Genomic DNA, 26,350 nt, shown 5'->3' on the forward strand with positions numbered 1-26,350 from the left:
TAACTGAAAACAAGAGATCCAAACAAGAGAAGTACATGCTCATTAAGAGAAACCACTATATAGTCTATAAAACTTTATTAAAATTGGAATTACTTACAAACTTGTACAATAAAAATGAAAAAATATATAATAAAACATTGACATTTTTTCTTACAGAAAAGAGTGAAAATGAGACCCATGGCAAAGAGCCATCCCTGATCATTTTGTTCCTTTCAAACATTTATGAATATTTATTTTAAATATAAATAAAAAATATTTTTAAGTAACACTAAGGCATTATCCACAAGCTAAAACCTACCCGGTGATTCATTACCCCTGCTTTTTCACCATCACAGGAAACTGAGGCAATTGCAGGCTGTAACAGTTCTAATACATTATGAGTTATCTATTATGTTAACATAATAAAAATGTTGTCCATATACTAGTAAAGTTCAGAGAATGTGATTTCACCATTTTCAAGTTATTGTCAAGAGTGTGAAGAGAAAGATGACACACATGGGTTGGGGCACGGAACCCAAAGCCCCACATTTTGGGAGGCTGTGTGCCACTCCCATCCTCACTAAAGCTGTGCGTTGACAGTCACATAAATTTGCATTGTTTATTCCCAGCAGGCTCTGGCTTCCATCACATAAGGCACTGAACACCCTTTTGAAGGTAGTAACCATGTAGAATCCAACTCAACAGTAACTGAGTCCATAAGCTAAGTTAGCAAGAGACACCATCAGATTACAATTGCATAGGTTTCCCTAAAAAAGTAATTTCTGCTACATCAAAACAGAAGCAAAAGGTCGTAAGTGCATTTGCCTTGTAAAATGGCTATTTTTATGTGTATTACTTAGTTTCTGTTCCTGTGTAACATGAAGGCATAATAAATCTGTCAAACTATCCTCTCCTTGGTTCAGATAAAATTCTTGGCATTTCAATATAGGTTATTATCTCATATGTCAGACCTAAGTCCAAAGGAATACAAGAAGGACATTTAATTTCCTTTCCTCCTACTTCAACTCTCACTACTCAATTCAGAGAAAAGTTATGAGTACACAGCTAAGAACCATTTTTGCGCAAGCATCCATCTGAGCCCATCTTTTTTTTTTTTTTTTTTCTAGAACAACAAAAAGATTGAGGACAAATGCATAATCCAGCCCCAACCTTTTATGGATATCAGGGCCTGGGGGGACTATCTGGCCTATTTGGGTCCTTTTATTAATCAAATCTCTATCATATATGCTCAGTGGAGATTGGATTGAAGGGAACATAGTCAATGAAGAGAGGGCTAGGGCCTAGAGTGGGATGTATTAGCACAAAATGAAACCTTGGAACTATAACGAAACTATTACCAGCAAAATACCCTTTGTACAAGACATAAAATTCATGAATTTGGGGGGGAAAATAAACTAGTTTTGGCAAGATGAAGTGGCTGATAGAAATTTGTTGGAAGATATCAAAGCTACTAAATTTTCCTTATTTTTGGTAATTGGTTTCATGGAAGTACTCTGAGAGGGAAAGTCAAGGGGAAATACTTTAGGCCAGTCGGCTCTTATATTAATGAGGACATGCTCTACACAACTTGGTCAGGCTGATGAGAGGCAATAGATTTCGAATGCCGATGAGTCCCTGGGCCCTAGGACCAATTTGTAGCTTGATATTTGCAGAGCAAAATGCTGACATGGCAGCAGACGTGGTTCCAATGTCCAGCTCACTTCATAGTTATCCCTTCAATCCTTCTTGATGAGATCAGTCTGAGAGATGAGACTATGCTGAAATTGCAAAAGCTGTAACTGCCAGAGAAAATTAAATGGGGGCTTCAAGTAGAGACTGAGCCAGTACACTAAGTGGCGAAGAGGGAGACAAGAGCAGCTTCTAAAGGTTTACTAAGTTCAGCAATCTCCAGGCACCCGGGAGCTCTGAAGCATCTGGGGCAGAGCCACACAGGCAGGCAGGGCAAGGACACGAGCTCACCAGAGGCACCGTCCTTCACTATCTGAGAGCAGCTCTCATGCTGCGGGACCCACTGTCATCTCCGCTGCCTACAACTAGGTCTCCAACAACCAGACAGGAAGTAATAAGCTGAGTTCAATTTTACTCACCCTAAATTCCAACACAGTGAAAGTAACTGGTCTTGAGATGGAAACTTTATTTCACAAGGAGTTTACTAAACATAAAGAGAGAAAAATCCTTCCCTAACTCACATTGCTTTCTCACTGAAATGAAGACATGAATCAGGAAAAGTTACCCTGGAGCAAGCTACCACCCTCCCTAATAGCTATTTGGAGACAGGGAATCAACTTTTTGTACAGCCGAATTACTTCTTCAAATCAACTTAGGTTCAAATAGCCTAGGTCTCAATTTCTGTAAATAAGGATAAAAAATAGTATATTCCAAAGGTCTTAACAGTTCTTTGTAGAGGGATAAAATTTTACCATGTACATAACTCTCAAAGGCATTAAGGTTTCCCAATATAGAGCTTCTTTACTCTGCAACTTTAACCCACAGCATCTGCCCCAAAACTGCTTATTTTTCACTTTCCATTATGTCTATTTGCTGCCACTGAGGTACTTGTCACTTTAAGACAGTTTATAGCTGTGGGAAACACTGCTGGAAATAATCAACTGGCCACCTGGAGAGGAGTCTCAGAACTGACATTTTGGAAGGCAGTAATGGAGCGCAGGGCCTTTCAAAATAATCTGCTAAATGGTGGTCTGAAGGAGTCATGAAGACTTTTTAACAAATCATCTCCATGATCATGGTAATCCAGGAAGTCTAATGCTGTGCTCTTACCATCAGTGTCTATCTTCCTGGATAGAGTAATTATAGCTTTTTTCAAGGTATGAGGGTGAAGATCACAAAGACGAAATCAGCTAATGACAGACGTGGAAAGTCACTCCCTCATAAATGGCATTGCTGATTTATAGGGGTATTTTCCAATGGCAAAAGAATCTGAAACTAATGCCACTATAATAAAAGGCCACATGAACCTCTGGTCAGAAATGAAACGGCAAGTAAGTATAAAAAATTCATGGTAAAATGTGTCTGGCCCTGGCTGGGTAGCTCAGTTGGTTAGAGTGTCATCCCAATACACCAAGTCTATGTATGGCTTCAATACCTGGTCAGGGCACATACAAGAATCAACCAATGAATACACAAATGAGTATAACACGAATTGATGTTTCTCTCTAAAATCAGTTTTTAAAAATGTATATATGATCCATCTTTAAAAAAATAGGATCCTGATGGTTGAAGGAGCATCCAGAGGCATGAAGATTAACTGAAGGTCTATTTTCTAGTAATGCAAACTGTAGCAGCTACATAACTACATCTTGTATGTTGTATCAAGAAACTTCATTGTTCTAGGGCTTACAAAATTAGCCAGAGCTCGTGGGGTGGGGGGTGGGGAGAATAGGTGGTAAGGAAAGACAGAAAGGAACAGGAAGAATTAGTAGACAAAGGAAGGAAAGGAAAAGGAGATAGTTTGCTGATTCCACAGCAACTCAAAGATATGTGACTCACTGACCAAAAAAAAAAAAAAAAATGGAGAACCTGTAAAAACCATTTAAATTCCCTAAATAAGATCACTTCTCCTAAATAGCAGGAATAATGCTAAAAACCAAGGGGAAGAGAATATAAGAAATGAAACAAACTCTGAACTGTACATACTTCACAGGTATGGGAACAGACCCTTCGTAAAAGGGCAAAGGGAGCTAGGAGGAATGAGAAGGAAAGAATGCAAATTTATTTTTAAGATGGAATTGAAAGCTGAATATCATAAAAAGCCCTACAGAAGAGCCAATAGGCATGTTCCTGAAAGCAAGCAGGACTCAGAATATCATGTATGAGAACCAATTCAAAGTCAACACAACAGCTTCTGGGGCTTTAATGGATAATCCATATTAATAAATATGTAAGGGCCTACGGGGCTAGTCATGCGGGAGCACTTGCTGATTCTGGAACAGAAGTTTTAAGAAATTAAAATTACATATGTCCATTTAAAAAATAAGAAACAAATAAAAATCCATTTTCCTCTTTAAACAAGGATTATTCTAAAGTCACTGGAATAAAAGTAGAAGTGAAAGAGGCTTAGATTTGTGGGTTTCTCTCTGAAAAATACAACCCAGATAACAGTTCTCACTTCCGAGTGCCAGTCACACTGGTAGAAATGCCATGACTGAATCAACTTCCAAAAGAGGAGCTAGAAAGCTGTGCGAGCTGTGCTCATCCAGTATCTTTGGAAACATAATAGGTGAGCTGACTGCTTAACCAAGGGGAGCATTCACTCCTTTATCCACTCCCATTCCCCAGGGATCCCACAAAGACCACCAAGACCATTTCCAGAGGGAGGCCTACTCAGGCTTCTAATTTCAGTGGGAGAATTCCTGCAGTATCTCACTCTGTCTCACCAAGCTGAGAAGCATAATGCACAACATATGCGACATGGACCATCAAGGTACCAGGCCAGTCCACATAAAAATAACTGACTTCTACCTAAGTCAAAAAGTTGTTCTGCATGAAAGTGGGGTACCGAGAATCTGCGTTCTCCTCCTCAGAGGATGTTTCTTCATAGATCTCATCCTGGGCAATAATGCTCCCTAATCCATACTCCTGCTCATGGACAGAAACTTCATTTGGTGTGAGGTGAAAAGAACCTTCCACAAAGTCAGCAAATCTGGAAAAGAGAAGATAATATTCATTAGGAAGCTTCTGCCCTTTCTATTTTTATTTCAAAATAAGAATAAATTTAAACCCTTGATCTACTCAAATTATGCTGAGTCCAGACAGCATCCCTGTCCTTACTCTGGCAGTTAAGTAGACTAAAACAAGAGACAAGGAGAAAAGGAAAGCTGGGGTCATAGGCCAACATCCCCTGCAATCTCATCCTGCTTAATAAGCACTAGCCTATGCTTTTTAGCTATGGAAGTGCCAAGGTTCCTTTAGACACCTGTAATTCTGATAAGAAAAGATTAAGGGTCATTACACATTCATTCATGTTTATGGTCCTATAAACTTTATGCCATCAGGATTCTAAATTGAAGCTTCACACACATACTCACTGGTATAGCTGCTCCCAAATAAAAAGGGAAAAAAAATCCCACCCCTCTCCCCTGAAAGCAAACAAACAAACAAACAAACAGAAAACACCACTCAAAGAGTAATGCAATACTATCAGAAGGGACACTTGATATGTACTGGAATATGTACTTGATGTGTACCGAAGGGTACTGGAATCTTCTCACGTCTATGCTACAATCAAAGCTAGAGTAGATAGTTCCTTGAGGAACCAAAACACAGGCTCTGCTTAACATATGATTACATACCTTTCTCTTGACTACTAGATGAACAGGAAAATAAAGCCATAAATATAAAATTATTACCTAGAAGTATGATCTGTTAAAACTCAAGGTCACAGTCACCCTGAAAGATGCTTGGCATATCTGGCCAAGAGTTTACCTCTTTGGAGACTGGATTCGAGAAATAGTCTTCCAAGCAGAGCAGTCTGGACTGTTACAATATTCTCGAAGCTCCTCTAACGCCTTTTGAGTTTCCACCTCTCCTTGTATCCGATACTCTTCTTCTGTCAGGAGACGAGGGGGGACAATCTTTTCTGTTGCCTTACACAGCTTTCTGTGCTCACCAAAATAACACCATGAATCATTAATCAGTAATCTATATGTACCCTTACCTCTAGCTCCCTTAAGTGGGCCAGGCATACAGCAGAGAGCCTGACCTTCTTAATTTCAGAGAGGAAGGGAGAGGGAAAGAGTGATAGAAACATTAATGATGAGAGAGAATCACTGATCAGCTGCCTCTTGCATGCCCGACACTGGGAATTGAGCCCACAACACAGGTATGTGCCCTGACCGGGAATTGAACTGTGATCATGCTGGCTGAGCCAGAGAGCTTTAGTTATAATGTACTCTTGACATGTCAGACTATTAGTGACAAGTCAGAATAGTCAATTATTATTCACTAATGTGAGTAAATTCACTTATTTGCCAATAAACGATAAAGTATTTATTTTCCAAAAACTGGGAAAATGACCAAAAATGATGGTGTAAAATTGTGGTCCATTAACTTTGTTCCCCAAACTGAAGATATCACCCTTGACTATCTGTAATAGAACCACCATTGACAACCTGAGACCATTCCATACTCACTATGCAAGGTGATAACACACTATGAATTACATCTTAAGACTAGGACTCCCACCCCTGGCCAGTATGGCTCAGTTGGTTGGGCATCGTCCAGTGGACTGAGAGGTTGATGGTTCGATTCCTGGTCAGGGCACATGCCCGGCTTGTGGGCTCTATCCCCAGTAGGGGACATGCAGGAGGCAGCCGATCAATGTTTCTCTCTCTCTCCCTCTCCCTTCTTCTCTCTCTACAGAGCAGGAAAAAATCAATTAAAAGAAAGAAAAAAAAGACCAGGACTCCCAGAGCAATCTGAGAGCCAATGTGAAATACTCTGAAACCATGTAACCTGAGGTATTTGATATAAAAGTAATATACCTTGCACCATCTAGTGGTGACATGAACACATCACACTTTAGTGGATACTTTTATATAAAATAACTATAATAAAACTATAAATGCCTATAGAGAGTTAAAAAAAAAAGAGACTCAGGAAGGACAAAATCAGAAGCAATAATACAATAAATTTTCATTAGCAAAGAGGCTCCCAGGTCAACACTTTTGTATCCTTTTGCTGCAACTCTATCAACACATTGTACATTTCAATAGTTACATTGCCTTTCAGTCACCTGTAAGTGATGTACAGCCACCGAATAGGATACTCCAGGTTCTTAGTACACAGAGCAATGATGATAATGGCAAAAGCAACCTGTGGTATCTGGATACCAGAATACATGAAACAGAGGCCCATCAGCTGCAAGGTCCAGGTCAGCAGGTTGATACTTCGTTCATTCTCCAAGGGCCCAAGCTTGTAACAGACTGCAAAACTCATAAATCCAACTGCGAGGACATAACCTATGAGAAGAGTTAACAGAATACATTAGTAAAATAATTTGTGTGAGGAACAGCAATAAGTGACTGTACAGCACCGACTGAACCAGGAAAATGGACAAGATCATTACTCAATTATCATTTTGCTATCATTCAGATATATTTATCTTTTTAAGCTTCCATCCTTCCTTTTATCCCTAATTTATTTGTGTCAAATGAAGCATTGCTACACATTGAACAACTCTAGAATAGTCTTGTTTAAAAAAACCAATATATGGCCTAGCTGGTTTTGCTCAGTGGATAGAGTGTCAGCCCAAGGATTGAAGGGTCCCAGGTTTGATTCTGGTCAAGGGCACATACTTGGTTGCAGGCTCGATTGGGGGAGGCAACCAATCTATGTCTCTCTCACATCGATGTTTCTCTGTCTCTCCCCCTTCCATTCTCTCTAAAAATCTATGGAAAAATACCCTTGGGCCCTAGCTGGTTTGGCTCAACGGATAGAGCATTGGCCTGAAGACTGAAGGGTTTCAGGCTCGATTCGGGTCAAGGCACATACCAGGGTTGCGGGTTCAATCCCCAGTGGGGGGCGTGCAGGAGGCAGCCAATTAATGATTCTCTCTTATCATTGATGTTTCTATCTCTCTCCCTCCCTCTCTGAAATCAATTAAAAAATATATATTTTAAAAAAAGAAACATATCCTCGGGTGAGGATTAACAACCATCCACCCAATATATGGAAATCCAGATTAATCACCTCTCAAAGGGTAGATTAAGAGTTACTATCTGTACAAAAAAAGAATTATTGCTTTACAGATCAGATTCAATGAAGAGTTATTTCTTCAAGTCCTCAAGTATATTTGAAATACAATTATATTGACAAATAATCCCATTAAAAAATGGGCAGAGGACCTAAATAGACACTTCTCCAAAAAGGACATACAGATGGCCAATACACATATGAAAACATGCTCAATGTCACTAATCATCAGAGAGATGCAAATTAAAACTACAATGAGGTATTACCTCACACCTGCCAGAATGGCTACCATCAATAAATCAACAAACAACAAGTGCTGGTGAGGATGTGGAGAAAAGGGAACCTTAGTGCACTGCTGGTGGGAATGCAGACTGGTGCAGTCACTATGGAAAACAGTATGGAATTTCTTAAAAAAAATTAAAAATGGAACTCCCATTTGACCCAGTGATCTCACTTCTAGGAATATATCCTAAGAATTCCAAAACACCAATCAGAAAGAATATATGTACCCCTACGTTCATAGCAGTGCTATTTACAATAGCTAAAATCTGGAAACAGCCCAAGTGCCCATCAGTTGATGAGTGGATAAAAAAACTGTGGTACATTTACACAATGGAATACTATGTATTCATCTGTAAAAAAGAATGATCTCTTATCCTTTGTGACAGCATGGAGGGACCTGGAGATTATTATGCTAAGTGAAATAAGCCAGTCAGAGAAAGACACACAGCACATGATCCCACTTATATGTGGAATCTGAAGAACAAAATAAACTGACAAACAAAATAGGTCCAGAGGCATGGATGCCTGGAACAGACTGACAGATCTCAGAGAGGAGGGGGGTTGGAGGGACAGGAAGAAATTAAGTAAAGAACTTATATGAATACTAGAGGTACAGTGCACGAATTTGTGCATCGAGTGAGGGAGGGAAAGCGGGTGGTTGGCCGCCGGCTTCAAGGAGGGAGCTGGCCCTCAGCCCACCTGGGAAAGGGGCTGCATCTGCCGCCACCTACCCCCAGTTACCCATCCCAACCAGGGGCCTGAAGGCCCTGGTGGGGTCGGGAGAGGAGGCGACGGTCACCAGACCGGGCGTGGAAGGAACTGAAGCTGGCTGCCAATGCTGCCCCGCCACCGCATGGTTCCCTGCATCCCCCCATCCTCCTTCCCTCTCTGCCACACTGCCACCACGGTGGGTGGGTAGCCCCCAGGGAAGGGAGAGGATGAGAGCGAGACAAACCCTTGTGTTGAAGGCTGACTTTCAATAGATCACAGTGAGGGAGCTGCTCTGCTACGTATGAAACCCCAACCCAGAAGCAGGTCGTCTATAAATGGTTTACCACTAGGGGCCGATGGGGGCCAGCCGGCTGGGGGGGAGGAGCCGCGGGAGGTTGGCTGTGGGAGTGCACTGATCACCAGGGGGCAATGCCTGCGTTGAGCATCTGCCCCTTGTGGTCAGCGCACATCATAGCGACTGGTTGGCTGGTCATTCCGGTCATTCCAGTCCTTCGGTCAGAATGGTCACTTAGGCTTTCATATATACTAGAGGCCTGGTGCACGAAATTCATGCACGAGGGGGGGGGTGTCCCTCAGCCCAGCCTGCACCCTCTCCAATCTTGGACCCCTAGAGGGATATCCGACTGCCCGTTTAGGCCCGATCCCACTGGATCGGGCAGTCGGACATCCCTCTCACAATCCAGGACTGCTGGCTCCCAACTGCTCACCTGCATGCCTGATTGCTCCTAACTGCTTCTGTCTGCCATCCTGATCACCCCCTAACCACTCCCCTGCCAGCCTGATCGACAACTAACTGCTCCCCTGCCGGCCCATTTGCCCCTAACTGCCCTCCCCTGCCAGCCTAGTCACCCCTAACTGCCCTCCCCTGCAGGCATGGTCACCCCCCAACTGCCCTCCCCTGCCAGCCTGATTGCCCCCAACTGCCCTCCCCTGCTGGCCTGATCGCCCACAACTGCCCTCCCCTGCCGACCATCTTGTGGTGGCCATCTTGTGTCCACATGGGGGCAGCTATCTTGTGTGTTGGAGTGACGGTCAATTTGCATATTACTCTTTTATTAGATAGGATAGAGATGCATAGCCCATGGACACAGACAATAGTGTGGTGAAAGCCTGGAGTGGGGCAGGGGCTTGGTGGAGGGGGGCAAAGGAAGGGAAAAAATTGGGGATATCTGTAATACTGTCAACAATAAAAATAAATACAATTATATTAATAAAGTCAATTTACAGTTTTCCAGAAAGATGCCTATCATATAAAGAAAGGTGTACTTATCTACAACACAAATTAAAGTCTTCTTCTGAGCAGCATCATTTTAATTTAAGAGAAGGTAACAACTGTAGAAGGGTTAGAAATAAGTGAAGAACTATGATTCTTAAAAGTTAATAAAATGGCATGGACTATTAAACTCCTAAAAGTTAATTTCATTAACTAAAACAGCCTATAAACATATAAATAGGAAAGCAAAACCAACAACACTTACTTAAAAGATACTGCCAGTAGCACCTCCAGATCTCTTGTAAATTTTTAAAAACTAGTTGAATGAGGTATAGCGAAAAGGACCAGCCTCCCACCAGGATGATGTAAATGGGACTTTTCTAAAACAGAGTAGAAATGAAAGCAAAAAGTTACAAAAGATTTCCATACATAAAAGCAAAATGAAACTATGTTAAAAAAAATTCAAACTACTGAAAAACACATCTCTGACAAACATTTCCTATTTAAAGTGGTACAGTCTGCAAAGGACACTGGGAAAATAAGATGCTAAATAACTTAAAAGCCTGACTATGTAATTAGCAAATAGGAAGGAGACATTAATCCCCCACTAAGCGCAGAATCTATACTAATAAAAGGGTAATATGCTAATTAGACCAGGTTGACCAGATGTCTTCCGGACATCCCACTTCCTCCCTCACAAAGCCACAATAGTGGGGGCCAAAGCAGAGGCAGTTAGGGGCCATCAGGCCAACAGAGGCGCAAGCAGTTAGGAGCGAAATCAGGCTGGCACGGGGAAGCAAGCAGTTAGGGGGCAACCAGGCAAGCGCGGGGGAGCAGGCAGTTAGGGGCATGATCAGGCTGGTGCGGGGAAACAAGCAGTTAGGGGGCAACCAGGCCAGCATAGGGGAGCAAGCAGTTAGGGGCACTATAAGGCCGGTGCAGGGGAGCAGGCAGTTAGGGGGCGACCAGGCCAGCATGGGGGAGCAAGCAGTTAGGGGCACTATAAGGCCGGCGCAGGGGAGCAAGCAGTTAGGGGTGTGACCAGGCCATCAGGGGAGCGGTTAGGGGGCGATCAGGAAGGCAGGCAAAGGCAGTTAGGGGTGATCAGGCAGGCAGGCAGAGATGGTTAGGGGTAATCAGGCAGGCAAGCAAGCGGTTAGGAGCCAGTGGTCCCAGATTGTGAGAGGGATGTCCAACTGCCGGTTTAGGCCCAATCTCACAGGGGTCCCAGACATCCCCCGAGGGGTCCCAGATTGGAGAAGGTACAGGCCGCACTGAGGGACCGCCGCCCCCCCCACCCGCCATGCACGAATTTCGTGCACCGGACCTCTAGTTTTAAATAAAAAGGGAGTTTATATGTAATCATGCTCCAAGTTTCATCATAGTAAATACCTTTCTGAATCAAGGAAGGAGTAGGACATTGGCTTAGATATCAATGCAAATTTCAGTGCTGTTAAATTACCTAAGAAAACTATCTTTCAATTATCTAGGCTCATCTTAACCACATGAGTATTCTGCTACTTACCTTGGGCATAAACTTGGACAGCATGAAAATGATGATTAGCAGAGATGCCACAATTCCCACACTCATCCCAGTGGAATAGTAGAAGATTTGGCTTCTGCAAAGAGAAAATGTATTTCATGACTATGTGTGTATTCTTCACACATGGCATTGTTCCAACTAGGACAACTATCCTAGTCAAAAGACAGAAAAAAAGATACAAGATTAGAGCAGGTATTTGCCCAAAACTTGAAGTCAGAAAACTGAAGAAACTGGAACAATATAGTTACTCCCAGATTATGAGAATTAGTATCAATGAGGTCCCCTCAAGTATATCCCAATAATAAACCTCTGCTTAGTCTCCCACTCTCATCCCCAGCATCTCTCCCAACCCCATTTTTTAATAAGAATCTTTCTTTTGAGTAACCATATACCATCTCTGGGAGAAGGATGGGACAATACTGCACTTGTGGAGACTGGAACTGAACTGATTACCCAGAAGGATAAACGAAACACAGGGCCTAGAACAGAGCGCTCTTACTCCTATTCCAGGCTCTTTCTATCAGCTATTACTCCCTCACTGAGTTTCTCTTAGGGTCCCCCAAAAAAGGAACAACTTCCACCAACCTCACTCCAGCCCAACTTCAAACTCCAATTGTTAATCTTTCATTCACTACTCCACAAATACTCTTTTTACTTGTATACATAGTTACTGTTGATTCTATCTTTGTTCAATGTTTGCTTTTTTCTCTCTCTCTTTTCTTTGTATTTGTACATGTCAGTTTCACCTAGCTTACCTAGTAAGTTCCTAAAGGCAGGAAATGAATAAGTGGTTAATGTTTGTCTCTTTACTTCTGTATTAAAGTACTTTTAAAAATGATCCACGCAGATAATGGCCTAGCCATAAAGGTCCTGGAAAAGGAAATGGCAGCACTTGAAGTTTTCACAATAAAAGTCAAGGACCGGTCTGAGTCTCGTCATTCCGCACTCTAGTCTTGGAACTTACCTGCTCAACAAGTCTCCACAAAAAAATAACATTAGTCCAAGAAGGAAAACGAGAAAGAGTTTGGGGTCAAATCCTGAAATAAATAGAGACTTCTGTTTAATAGGAGAACCAAACAGTTAAAGGTATTATAGTAGTCCCTCCTCATCCGCTGGGGGATACGGTCCAAGACCCCCAGTGGAATCCTGAAACCGAGGACAGTACTGAAGCATATATGTAATGTATTTTCTTATACAAAACAGCTATGATAGTTTAATTTATAAAATAGGTACAGTAAGAGATTAACAACAACTAACAATTAGATTATAACAATACACTGTAATAAAAGAGTTATGTGAATGTGGCCATTCATTTCAGGGTTCCCTGCTTGAAGTCTTAGTATAGGTTCAATGTTTTCTGGTGCAACACACAGTCATCAATTGGAACACGTTTTCTGTTCAGGTCTTCCACCCATAAATTTAATGCCTTTTTCATCTTAACTAAGCACTTACCATGCACTGTGGCTGTAACTTTTGCAGTTTGACTTGTGACAGCAAAACTAGCGTGGATTTCTTTTCCTTCTTCACAATTTCATGGATAGAAGATTCATTCTTACCGTTTATCTTAACAACCTCAGTATACGACATTCTTTTTCTTTCCTTATTAAGTCAATAACTTTCACCTTTTCACTTAAAGGAAGCACTTCACAGCTTCTTTTTGGTATATCCAAATTACTAGCATCACTACTCTTGTGCTTTGGAGCCATTATTAAATAAACTAAGGGCTACTTGAATACAAGCACTGCAATACGGGGACAGTCAGCTGTGACAATCAATCTGATAACCCAGATGGCTACCAAGTGACCAACAGGAGGGTAGGGTATACAGCGTGGATACATTGGACAAAGGGACAATTCATATCCAGATGGGATAGTACAAGACTTTATCCTGCTACCCAGAACAGCGCACAATTTAGGTAACTAAAACCACAGAAAGTGAAACCATGGATAAGAGGGAATTATTGGGTAGAATAAAAGGCAATGTTGGCATTATTGGTCAGCTAATAAAATAAATACAAACAGTCCACCTAAATAGCATTATAAATTCCACAGAAAGCTGGAACTCCCTTCCAAAGAGAAAGGGTAATTAGGTCTCTGTCTAACCTGTACTTTCCTGAAGATCTTATTTTTATTTTGGCTACCTACACCAAGGCTAAAAGAAACCAAGCTTTGCTTTGGATAGAGCCAGGCATAGTGGCATCAGCACTTCATGCAATTGCCCACAAGAGGTCTCCACCACTCTGGCTTTCAAGCCTTAAGTCACTCAGGCTGGGACTTAACAGATTTGCCTAGAACTTTGGATCTGGGGCCCTCTGTTGTTCTCTAACTGGCTGTTCTTCTGGTCCAACACCACCATTTACTTCCCTTCGCTATACAACCACTGTGTTGGAAAAACCTACATTCAAACACAGTTCACTCAGGACCAGGGGCCCAAGCAGAAGCCCCTTAGGGACATACCAGACCCTCGCACAGCCTTCACATTCAAGAGCTGAGTCTAGGGGAAATCCACAAATGGAATAGGATTAAAAAAAAAAGATCAGTAAATGTAAAAGAAATACAAAAACCAATCAATCAACCAAACAACAATAAAAACAACAGGCCAATCCAAAGAACTGTGAAACCCTAGGGCAATTAGAAGGCACAAACTATTTTATAGCAAAACCCAAGAATGTTTCCACTACTCACAACAATCCAGGACCCTGGGTGGTAACCAGAGAGAGACCAAAAGTCACAGAAAATTCAACAGGATAATGATCCACCTCCTCTGTGAAACTTTCTCAGACATTCAGAGAAGGGAGGGCTTCTCCCAGTTCCACTGAATAAGCCTTAAATTGCAGTGATCTTCATATTTATCATTCCACAAATACTTTTTACTTATGAAGTACTAATATCCAGTTCTGCCTTTCTTCAGTTATATATATATTTCAGAGAGGAAGGGAGAGGGGGAGAGAGATAGAAACATCAAAGATGAGACAGAATCCTTAATCGGCTAGGACTCTTCAGTTTTTATTATTTAACCATTCATGTCTTCAAATGTAGACCTGTATATTTCGAGACACCTCTCTTTGTCTAGAAGTGCCCAGAAGGCAGGAATACATCTTTTAAACTCTGAGAAATACTAGGAATATCAGGTCAGAGCCATTGGAAGAATTAAGAATGTGCATCTTCACAATTCTAGGTAAAGAGGTACTTACAATGATCTAATGTGAAGTCTCAATTCTAGGACTAAAGGGCTTTATGTGGGGTGGAGTCTCTCTAAACTGTTTGGAGCGGTAGTGAACTCAGGTTATAATCAGAACCAAAATGGAATTATCTTGGGCTGACTTCTCTTTCTCACTAATTATACCCTCCAAAGTTCAGTCCCTTCTCACTACAGAATCCATCATAAAAACACAGGTAAGACTTACTTCGGGTCACAGTGACACTGTACTTGGTGTCTTCCTCTATAATCTCAACTTTGAGGCAGGTTTTTGTGCTGTGTAGTCCCACATTAACATAGGTGTCATTCAATTTCTCTTTTAAAAAGGAAGAAAAAAAGTTCCAGATACTAAACTGCTCTAGCTCCTTCAGTTTCTCCTCATTCTCCACCTGGGTGACTCGTACCAGTTTGGAACTATTTACCCGAATCTGTAACACAAAATAGGAGTGAATTTTTCACAAATAAAAATTTTAAATTAACACAAAACTTTAGAGTAAATATCTAAATCAGAAATGGCACTACTTTTCCACAAGGCTTATAAGAAATAATAGAGATGCAGTGGCTAAAACATAATTGGACAAAAAACATTGCACATGGTACAGAGAGGCAGCTGTTAGAATGTCTTGTAGTTAACATGATCTGAATCTACTATTAGGCCTGAACATAGGGAGAAAAAAGACTTCCACAATACAGCTATTTATAAGAGATCATACAAAGCCAGGGCCTAGAATATTAAGAAAATTACCAGGCATAAACAGCCCCAAAAAGGTTTCCCATAATGACAGGCTGAGAAATTCAACCCTTTGTCACAAATCACTGATTATGGGTACATGTTGGTTATAATTTGCCCCAGATGGAATATGATTTTTATATCATACAATAAAAAAAAGAGAATTAAAAAAAGAAACCCACAAGCCCACCCTTATGTTTTTGATGTGAACAACAAATGCCCTTATTAGTAACTATGCTTATGAGAGTAGCACCATTTTCAAAAAGACTCATTTTGTTCAATCACTATTACAGCCAGACACTCTTGTTTTGCCAGGTGGTTTAATGGCATTATGAAATAAATGAGACCAAAGTCATTCATTCTATCAAGGGGAAACTTCAGTTCAGGAGGCTTATGAAACATCCTGTGCAGAATAAAAATAAGAGCAGCAAGGCAAAAGAGTTTACATCCTGACAGACACACAACAGTTTCCAGGCCAAAGAAGGCACAGGCCTTTAAAAAGAAAAGGATGTGTAGGGTGTGTGTGTGTGTGTGTGTGTGTGTATGTGTGTGCGCGCGCGTGAGTAAAAAGAAGAGGGCAAGAGAAGAAAGAAGTTTCTTTGGGAAAAGGAGAAAGTTTACCTCAGGGTAAAGTATTATAAGCTACTTAAATAAGCAGAGAGAGAAACATAAAGTAGGAAAAAAATGCTTATTGATGAAAACACAATTCAGGATAATCTCAACCCTGCCAAGGTAGTTAATAATACTTTTTAAAAAACTTGTGTGTGGCCCTAGCTCAGTGGTCGGCAAACTCTTTAGTCAACAAAACCAAATATCAACAGTACAACGATTGAAATTTCTTTTGAGACCCGAAAACCGACTTTTGCGCTTGGGCCACGAAGTTTCAATTGCACTGTACGTGCGCGCCTGCACGTGGTATTTTGTGGAAGAGCCACACTCAAGGGGCCAAAGAGACGCATGTGGCTCGCAAGCCGCAGTTTGCTGACCACTGCCCTAGCTGGTATGGCTCAGTGGATAGAGCCTCAACCTGTGGACTGAAGGGTCCTGGGTTCAATTCCAGTCAAGGGCACATGCCTGGATTGTGGGCTTGATCCCCAGAAGGGGGGTGTGCAGGAGGCAGCCGATCAATGATTCTCTCTCATCATTTATGTTTCTATCTCTCTCCCTCTCCCCACCTCTCTGAAATCAATAAAAATATATTTTTTAAAATAAAATAAAATAAAAATTATGTGTGACAGAAAAGAGTATCAAAGAGCTCACTAATACAGACAAACATTCACAAAAACTGCCCCTGCCAGGGGCCTCCAAATTATTACCTGTATCCGTGTCCATATATCATGCCACTTTGGGATAAGCACATTTTCATAACAGAATTGTTGCCTGGCAATCATAGTATAAACTCGAGATTCCTGAAGCATGACCACATCAATTTTAGCTTTATGCAAAGAAAGAAAATAAGAATTAAATGTAACAGAACAAGTTAATAACTATTAATTCATTTCATAAAGATTTAAACTGACACTTTCTTAAAGTTGGGGTTAAAATGTCAGTGACTGAGAAACAAGATAACTGAAATGAGATCAGAAATAAGACAGTCTTGTTTCTGTCTAATTTTATTTAGATACTACAAATAGTCATTAACCCAGAATAAGTAATAGCAAAAGCTACTATTTAGTGTTAAGACAGACAGTATGCCATCTCATTTAACCCTCCAGTCAAGGGCACATGCCCAGGTTGCGGGCTCAACCCCCAGTAGGAGGTGGCCGATCAATGATTCTCTCTCATCATTGATGTTTCTATCCCTCTCTCCCTCTCCCTTCCTCTCTGAAATCAATAAAAAATATATATTTTTTAAAAATCAATCGGGGGGGGGGGGGGGGGGATATCCTCAGATGAGGGTTAACAAAAAAAAAAAAAAAAAAAGAATTTGCCCAAAGTCAAATTAGCTTAATTGAGATTCACACTAGGTCCTGTTTCCGGTAAAAAGGCAAAGCTAAAATAACTCCATCTTGTGGTTTTTCTCTATCCCTTTCCCGGGTAGGATGAACAGAATTGGCAATGTTATATATATATACTAGAGGCCCGGTGCACAGATTCGTGCACTAGTGGGGTCCCTCAGCCTGGCCTGCACTCTCTCCCAATCCGGGACCCCTCCGGGGATGTCGGACTGCCTGTTTTGGCCTGGCCTGTGGGGATCAGGCTGAAACCAGCAGTCTGACATCCCCCGAGAGATGTAGTAGCGCCACTCCCGTTCATCCAGGCCCTGCTGTGCCAGGCCTCTCAGTAGCACTGCCGCGGAGGAGGGCTGGAGGCAAGAGAGGCTTCCCAGCCACTGCAGCTGCATTCACCAGCCATGAGCCCTGCGTCAGTGAGCTGTGCTCCTGCTGTGGGAACGCACTGACCACCAGGGGGCAGCTCCTGCATTGAGCATCTGCCCCCTGGTGGTCAGTGCACATCATAGTGACCGGTTACTTAGGGTTTTATATATACAGATATGTATAGTACTTTAAGCAAAACTAAAAAGATTGCAAAGTTGCTTTCTTCCTGCTGTTTGTTTCAAGTTTTAAGAACAGCCAATGAATATATGCACTGCCTTTGGTTTTACCAAAACAGAACATTCTGCCCCTCAGAAGTTCTGTATTCAATCAGTTAATTTAAATTTTAAAAGTGACCACTCTCACATTGGTCATGGTTTGATTCTTGGTCAGGGTACATGCCCAGGTTGAGGGCTTAATCCCCAGTAGGGGGCATGCAGGAGGCAGCTGAATGAAGTTTCTCAGCATTGATGTTTCTCTCTCTTTCTCTCCCTCTCCCTTCCTCTCTGAAATCAATAAAAATATATATTTTTTAAAAAGTGACCACTCTTTCATGTCTACCCACTCAAATTGTGCAAGCTACCCTCTTTACCACAAAATATTTAAATAACTTATCCCTTGAGTTCTATATTGTACTTAGCAATTTATTAAGTGCTACTTTAAGTAGAAATGTAGTTATCTTTCTGGGTCTTAATATAAATGTGGGTAGATTTAAATAAACTAAAAACACACACACAAAACCCATAAAAACACAAAATCCTCAACCAAACATTAGGAAGCCAAAGTTACACATAAAAAAGGCAATGATGCCCACCAATCCAAAATTGTTTTAGGGTAAAAGCTAAGACTAATTTTGAAGTTAAATTCAGTCTTAAACCTAAATGTAAGAGCAAAAACTATAAAACGCTTAATAGAAAACACAGGTGCGTAAATTTTCGGGACCTTGGATTAGGCAATGGTTTATTATATATGACACTAAAGCATAACAAAAAACGAAAATAAAAAATAAATCAGACTTCATAAAAATTAAAAACCTGTGTTGTTTTGAAAGTACAACCCACAAAATGGGAGAAAATATTTACAAATCATATATCTGATAAAGGTCTAACATCTAGAATACATAACAAAAGACTAAACTCAACAACAAAGAGAAATAACCCAATTCTTAAATGGGCAAAGGGCCTGAATAGACATTTCTCCAAAGAAAATATACAATGGTGAAGATGTGGAGAAAAGGGAACCCTCATGCACTGTTGGTGGGAATGCAGATTGGTGCAGACACTATGGAAAATAGCATGAAATTTCTTCAAGAAATTAAAAATGGACCTGCCTTGACTCAGTGATTCCACTTCTGGATATTTATTAAAAAAACCACACAGCCCTAGCTGGTTTGCCTCAGTGGATAGAGCGTCAGCCTGCAGACTGAAGGGTCCCAGGTTCGATTCCGGCCAAGGGCACATGCCTGGGTTGCGGGCTCGATCCCCAGTAGGGGGTGTGCAGGAGGCAGCCAATCAACGATTCTCTCCTATCATTGATGTTTCTCTCTTTCTCCCTCTCCCTTCCTCTCTGAAATCAATAAAGAAATATATTTAAAAATACACACACACCAAACACTAATTCGAAAGAATATATGTACCTCTATGTTCATTGTAGCATTATTTACAATAGCCAAGATATGGAAGCAACCCAAGTGCCCATCAATATATGAGGGATAAATAAAGTATGGTACACATATACAATGGAATATTACTCGGCCATAAAAAAGAGTGAAATCTTATCATTTGCAACAGCATGGACAAACCTACAGGTTATTATGCTCAGTGAAATAAGTCCATCAGAGAAAAACAAATACCATATGATTTCACTTATATGGATTCTAAAGAACAAAATAAACAAACAAAAATGAAAAGACTCATAGACACAGAAAGCAACTTGGTGGTTGCCAGGGGGAAGGAAGTTTGGGGGCTGGGTGACAGAGGTGAAGGCATTAAGTATAAATTGGTAGTTACAAAATAGTTAAGGGGGTTGTAAGTAGAGCATAGGAAGTATAGCCAATAATACTGCAATAACTATGTCTGGTGCCAGTTGGGGTACTAAAAATATTGAGAACACTGTGTAAATATATAATTGTCTAACCCAGGGGTCCTCAAACTTTTTAAACAGGGCCAGTTCACTGTCCCTCAGACCGTTGGAGGGCCGGACTATAGTTTAAAAAAAACTATGAACAAATTCCTATGCATACTGCACATATCTTATTTTGAAGTAAAAAAACAAAACGGCAAAAACACCCGCATGTGGCCCACGGGCCGTAGTTTGAGGACGCCTGGTCTAACCCCTAAGCTGTACAACTGGAACCATAAAATTGAAGGGAAAAAAGAAGATATACAAATGACCAATAAAGCACATAAAAAGAGTCACTAGTCATTAGGGAAGTGCAACTCAAACCACAATGAAATACCACTTCACACTAACTAGGTTGGCTATAATCAAAATGAGGACAACAACAAGTGTTAGGGAGGATGTGGAGAAACTGGAACCCTCAGACATTGCTACCGGGGACGTAAAATGATGCAGCCTCTTTGGGAAACAGTTTAGCAGTTCCTCAAAAAGTTAAACACAGAGTTATTATATGACCCAGCAATTCCACCTCTATGTATACACCCAAGAGAAATGAAATCATAATGTTCACACAAAAAGTTGTACACACATATGCATAGCAGTAATATCCATAATAATCAAAAAGTAGAAACAACCCAAATGTCCACCTATTGATGAATGGATAAACAAACTTGGTATATGCATACAACGGAGTATTATCTATACTAATAAAAGGGTAATATGCTAATTAGACCAGATAGACCATGTCTGGACGCCCGACTTCCTTCCAGACAAAGCCACGGTGGCGGGCAGAGGCAGAGGCAGTTACGGGTAATCAGGCTGGCAGGGGAGCAAGCAGTTAGGGGCAATCAGGCCGGTGGGGGAGCAAGCAGTTAGGGGTGAGATCAGGCCGGCAGGGGAGCAGTTAGGGGCGAGACCAGGCAGGCAGGCGAGCGGTTAGGAGCCAGAGGTCCCGGATTGCGAGAGGGTGCAGGCTGGGCTGAGGGCCCCCGCCCCCACACATGTGCACAAATTTCGTGCATCGGGCCTCTAGTTCAGCCATAAAAAGTACTGATACATACTAGAATATGGATGAACCTTGAAAACATTATAATGAGTGGAAGAATCCAGACTAAAAAAAAAAGGCCACATATTGAATTTTTCCATTTATTCTAAATGTCCAGAATAGGCAAATCCACAGAAACAGAAAGTAGATGAGTGTTTGCCAGGGGCTGGGAAGAGAGGAATGGAAAGTGACTGCTAAGGTGTATGTATAGGGTCTCATTTGCAATGGGTGAAAATATTCTGGAAGTATTGGTGATGGTTACACAACTTTGTGAATATACTAAAAACCACTGAAAGGGTGGATTTTATGGTATGTGAATTATATTTCAACTTAAAAAAAAATCAGTCTTAATATTATAGGGGAGAAAGTCTTCCTTAACTCTCTTAGGGTGCTTGGCTGGGCCTGCAAATTAAACTAACAAAGGAAGAAAAGCATACAAATTAATGTTTAAGTGACACAAAAGCCTTCATAAGGAAATGAGGACCTAAAGAAACCTGAAACTGATGTACTTTTTATGCTGGTTTGATGAAGACTGGACAATCTGAAGGAACATGACAGGTTAAGGAATATGAGGTAAATGTGGTAAACTAGGAGAGATTGAGCAAGGCCTGTTTGTTAGGATTCTTAGTGTCCATTTGTCTTCAGAGACAAGGATACTCCTTTCCTCCAGGTATAGAGAGGGCATCTCTCACATGAGTTTGTTTGTTTTTTAACCCTCACCCAAGGATATGTTTTTATTGATTTTAGAGAGAGGAAAGGGGGAGAGAGAAACATCCATGTGAGAAATATCGATCTAACCGCCTCTGCCTCGGCCCCGCCACCGTGGCTTTGTCTGGAAGGAAGTCGGACGTCCGGATCAAGGACCAGAAATCAAGCCCACAAACCAGGTATGTGCCCTGACCAGGAATCCAATCCACAACCAACTGAGCCACCCGGCCAGGGTTCATATAAGGATTTTATGGCCTGTTTCAGGGAAGAAGGGCAAAGTAAGAGAGGTTCCAGTGACCTTCCTGCTTCTGCTGTTTTCTCAAACTTCCTCAGATTAAAATATTCAATTTGCCAAGGTACTATATTTTAGAGTAGCATGTCCTAAACCCCATCCACCAATTTCTTACTAGGATTTAATCCAATATTAACTTGGATTTCCTCCAATCCTATCTTTCATAAAATGAAAACTTTTGACATCTGTCTAATAAATATACTAAAAAAATATACTCAAATATGCTAAAAGAATACACTCATCAATAGTTTATTTTCTTCCGGAGATTGTAAAAGAGTAAGGTTATATGAAGTTTAAAACTACTGTATTTACAAATTTAAAAAAACACAAGTTTCACACTTATTAACCCCTTCTTTCCCACAGCACCAGGTAATATAATATATCACTAACATAGGTCATTTGAAACACTTAATGCCAAGAAAAGGTAACAATGTTTTAAAACTAACTTTAAAATTTTCCAGTCATTTTCCTAAAGAAATAAAACTTTTGTCCAGCTAGTGTGGCTCAGTGGTTGAGCGTCGACCTATGAACCAGGAGGTCACAGTTGGATTCCAGGTCGATTCCCAGTCAGGGCACCTGCCCGGGATTGCGGCTTGATCCCCAGTGGGGAGCATGCAGAAGGTGGCCGATCAATGATTCTCTCTCATCACTGATGTTTCTATCTCTCCCTCTCCCTTTCTGAAATCAATAAAAAAACACAATTTTTTAAAAAAGAAATAAAACTTTTATAAAAAGCAACATGTTTTATTTACTTTTAAAAATATGTTTTTACTGATTTTAGAGAGGAAGGGAGAGGGGGAGACATAAACATCAAAGATGAGAGAGAATCACTGATCAGAAGCCCCCTGCAGGCCCCCAACTGGGGATCGAGCCCGCAACCTATACAAGTTGTCAAAATGTTCATGTTAAAACCTGTGCTTCTGATAGAAAAAGGACATGCACCACCTTCCTTTCCCTCCCTAAAGTGAATTAGCATGTTAAAAAGCAGAACGAATTAAATATTCAGGAAAATGCTTTCTGAGCCCAAAGATCTACTTCTCAGAAAAATGCCTTTTTGGAATTTAGTGAATCACAACTTACTTATTTACCTACTAGAGGCCCGGTGCATGAATTCGTGCACAGGTGGGGTCCAGCTGGCCCGCCCCAATCCGGGCCATCACCGGTGGAGCCAGTCAGGGGGAGGGGCTGCGGACCTTTGGCCAGCTGGCCGTGCCCCCTGGTCGAACTCCTGGTCAAGGAGACACTTTGCATATTAGCCTTTTTTTAAAAATATATTTTATTGATTTTTCACAGAGAGGAAGAGAGAGGGATAGAGAGTTAGAAACATCGATCAGCTGCCTCCAGCACACCCCCTCCTGGGGATGTGCCCGCAACCAAGGTACATGCCCTTGACCGGAATCGAACCTGGGACCCTTCAGTCCGCAGGCCGACACTCTATTCACTGAGCCAAACCGGTTTCGGCTTAGCCTTTTATTATATAGGAGGATAAAGCAGCTATTCAAAGGTTAATAACTTCATATTTATGATCATTATAAACTTACTTTTCAATAAACACTGATCAATTAATATCTATAGGTAGAAGATAATGAAAATTATTCATAGTATGTGTAAGGACCAGAACAGACCCTAAAAAATTATGAAAACTACCTCTTCTAATTCTTAAATAGCCCCTATTCATTTCTGTAAGGAGGTAATCCAGTTCATACTTAAAAGCCTCCTTAACCCTTTGCACTCGCTTGCTTTTTTCTCGATTCCTTTATTCTACTCGGGATTTAATTTTTTAAATACCCCAGATTTTACAAAGCGCAGCAGTAGAAAAACTGGAGTTTCTTTTCATACAAACTTATTTATTTGGATTTTTATATATTTCAAATTACTGATACATTCAATAACCGTCACACTCAACATCCGAGTGCAAAAGGTTAAAAACTAGTACCCTTTTTCCTCTGGACCCGCACATAATAAATGTAACTCCATCTCTCTAAGTAAAAAAAAAAACTAGCACCGTAAGCACCAGTTTAGCTCAGCAGTTAGTATCCACCAGCCAAGGGCAGTACCTCGGTTGAAGATTTGTCCCCAGCCCCTTTTAGGGGCACGTGTGGGAGGCAACCAATCAATGTGTCTCTCTCACATCAATGTTTCTCTTTCCCTCTCCCTCTCCTCTCCCCCCCTTTCCCTCTCTCTAAAAACAAAAATCAATGGAAAAAATATCCTCGGGTGAGGATTAAAAAAAAATAACTAGCACCTTAAGTCAGTGAGTTTAGCAAAAGATTATTCAATGGGATGCTTGGGACAACTGACTGGTTATTTGGAAAATAAAATCTAGCTAGATCCTCACCTCACACCAAATACTAGCATTAATTATAGATTTAAAAATAAAATAATTAAATTGTACCACACAAAAAAATAGTATCAATTCAATTTGGAGGGGTCTTTAAGCATGAATGGAAATAAACCTAAATAATAAAATCAAATGACCACATAAAAAAAGTAAATCTTCTATTTAAAAAAGGAGGCAGCCTGGCTGGAGTGGCTCAGTTGGTTTGAGTGTCATCCTGTTCATGAAGGGTTACCTGTTGATTCCCAGTCAGAGCACTTCCTGGGTTGTGGGTTCAATCCCTAGTCAGGGCAAGAGCAGAAGGCAAGCGATCAGTTTCTCTCTTTCTCTCCCTGCCCCCCCACTTCCTCTAAGCATGTCCACAGGTGAGAATTTTAACCCACTGTATGCCATAAGTGTCTGTAGACGCAAGTGATGGAACTTCCCCACATGCCACGAGCCGTCTATTAAAAAAAAGTTTTCCCTAAGTGGCAGCCCTGAACAACTTTAAAATCATTTTTCTTAAGAATTTTCAGCTGAAATAATTCAAGAACACCCGAATTGTGAGTAATATATTTATTTTTATAATATTCATTGCAAATTGATTTTTCTAATTAAATTCAAAATATCGCGGTGTGTGGGGATGGTTTCCGTTTTGGACGCATGGCAGTTAACTGGTTAAAAAAAAGAAGAGGAAAAGGGGGGGGGCAATAAATAAACAGATTATAAATATATTTATATCCTTTGTATATAAAAAAAACTTTATACAAATAAGATTTTAAAAGTCCACAAAAATCCCAATAAATAAAAGTCACAACAAATAGGCCAAAAACAAAGGACAGAAACACCCTCCAAAAGATTCAAAAGTCGAAACAGAAAATTAAATAGCTAAGAACAGTTGAAATATGCTCACAAATAATGCAATAAATGCTAAGTACATTAAGATGCCATTTTCGATCTATCAAATTAGCAAAGGTGCTGTCAAGGGTCACAAGTAAATATCGCTGATCATGGTACAAACTGGCACACCTTTTCAGTAAAGTACTTCAGCAAGATGTTTCAAGGGTCTTAAATATATTTTAGCTATTGATCTAGTAAATTCATTTCTGAGAATCTATCCTAAAAATATATCCAAATGCAATAAAAGTTATACACAAAGATATACACAAAGTGTTATCTAAAATTAAAAGCTAAAAACACCGCTAATGTCCAAACAGTAGAAACACCACAATTATGCAACCAACTGTTGAATTCATAAACATTAAATAAGTGATCTACCCATAGAAGTAACAATTGCATTTATGAAGAATTTTAAATTCTAGGTTTTCTGAATTAAAGCAGAAAAGGAAAATTTTCAACTCAGTCCAAAGCCAGTAGTAAGTATCAAATAAATTTGCCTGAGGAATTAAATTTCCACAAGAAACCTATTCATGCTGAATGGCGCTTGTATCTATCTTTTTGAAATGGGCATGTAACGGCTTCAGGCCCCTTCCATAGGGCGTGTAGGGGCCAGGACCTTACAAGGACAGAAGACGTTAGAGATGACTGCATTTCAGCCATCCGTGCCCCGCGTCCTGGCAGATCATACACTCAGAGGTGTTGCTAATGTGCTGAATGAATGAGATGCTCCCTTTCCAGGCAGCTCTGCCTACCCCGAATGGTTCTCGAGTTTCCCTCTTTTTAACCAAAAAAACTCGAGGAGGCCCCTGCAGCGGACGCAGCTCCGGGAACCGCTACTCACCCAGTTCGGGCCTCCCTTCCTGTCTCCACCAAAAGGCTCCAAGCTCCTCCCCACTGAGGGCACCTCCACCAAGCCGCCCCAGGCCCTGATTCAGTACCCGCGCCCCTTCTCCGACGACCAAGCTTCTTTCTCCCCATAAGCCCGCGCCACTCAGCAGAGTAACCGGCCTCGCCCGGGGCCGCTCCCCACTTTTCTGAATGTTACTCCCTCGGAACCAGCCCCCTTGACAGCTGCTGCCCCGGGCAGTACCTGAGCCACAGACCAAGCATCCGGAGAGAACGAGGAGCAGCCGCACTGCCCCGCCGCCCCCGGCCACCCAGCCCCAGGGCCCGGCATCAGCTGCAGGAGAGACCGCCACTTTCATGCCTCCCGCCATAGTCGCCTCCCGCCACCGCCTCCTCACGTG

General features: G+C 41.2%; 1 protein-coding gene across 2 annotated transcripts; it reads right to left on the reverse strand.

Moving 5' to 3' along the window:
- Positions 1-58: 58 nt before the first annotated feature.
- On the reverse strand, positions 59-26,350 carry NEMP1 (nuclear envelope integral membrane protein 1). Of its 2 annotated transcripts, XM_079774856.1 has the most exons (10): positions 26,194-26,332; positions 24,460-24,505; positions 16,725-16,843; positions 14,887-15,106; positions 12,445-12,517; positions 11,463-11,556; positions 10,203-10,317; positions 6,752-6,977; positions 5,443-5,616; positions 59-4,660 (listed from the first exon to the last, which is right to left on the reverse strand). In XM_079774856.1, exons 1-10 carry the CDS (start codon positions 26,278-26,280, stop codon positions 4,480-4,482), a joined length of 1,335 nt encoding a protein of 444 aa, XP_079630982.1. In that variant the 5' UTR covers positions 26,281-26,332; the 3' UTR covers positions 59-4,479. The 2 variants fall into 2 exon arrangements, with proteins under 2 accessions (XP_079630982.1, XP_079630983.1); XM_079774857.1 differs by lacking the exon at positions 24,460-24,505 and having other exon boundaries at positions 26,194-26,350.

Source organism: Cnephaeus nilssonii (assembly GCF_951640355.1).
Source record: "Cnephaeus nilssonii genome assembly, chromosome: 6".
Classification (NCBI taxonomy): Eukaryota; Metazoa; Chordata; class Mammalia; order Chiroptera; family Vespertilionidae; genus Cnephaeus; species Cnephaeus nilssonii.

Bases quoted from the DNA above. Each gene is read 5' to 3' on its own strand.
- NEMP1 (XM_079774856.1), bottom strand. From the start codon at position 26,280: ATGCCGGGCCCTGGGGCTGGGTGGCCGGGGGCGGCGGGGCAGTGCGGC. The intron at 24,506-26,193 runs GTACTGCCCGGG...TGCCCTGACTAG, and splicing joins ATGCTTGGTCTGTGGCTCAG to GGATTGAACCCACAACCCAG. The intron at 12,518-14,886 runs GTAAGTCTTACC...TATTTATTTCAG, and splicing joins CAGTGTCACTGTGACCCGAA to GATTTGACCCCAAACTCTTT.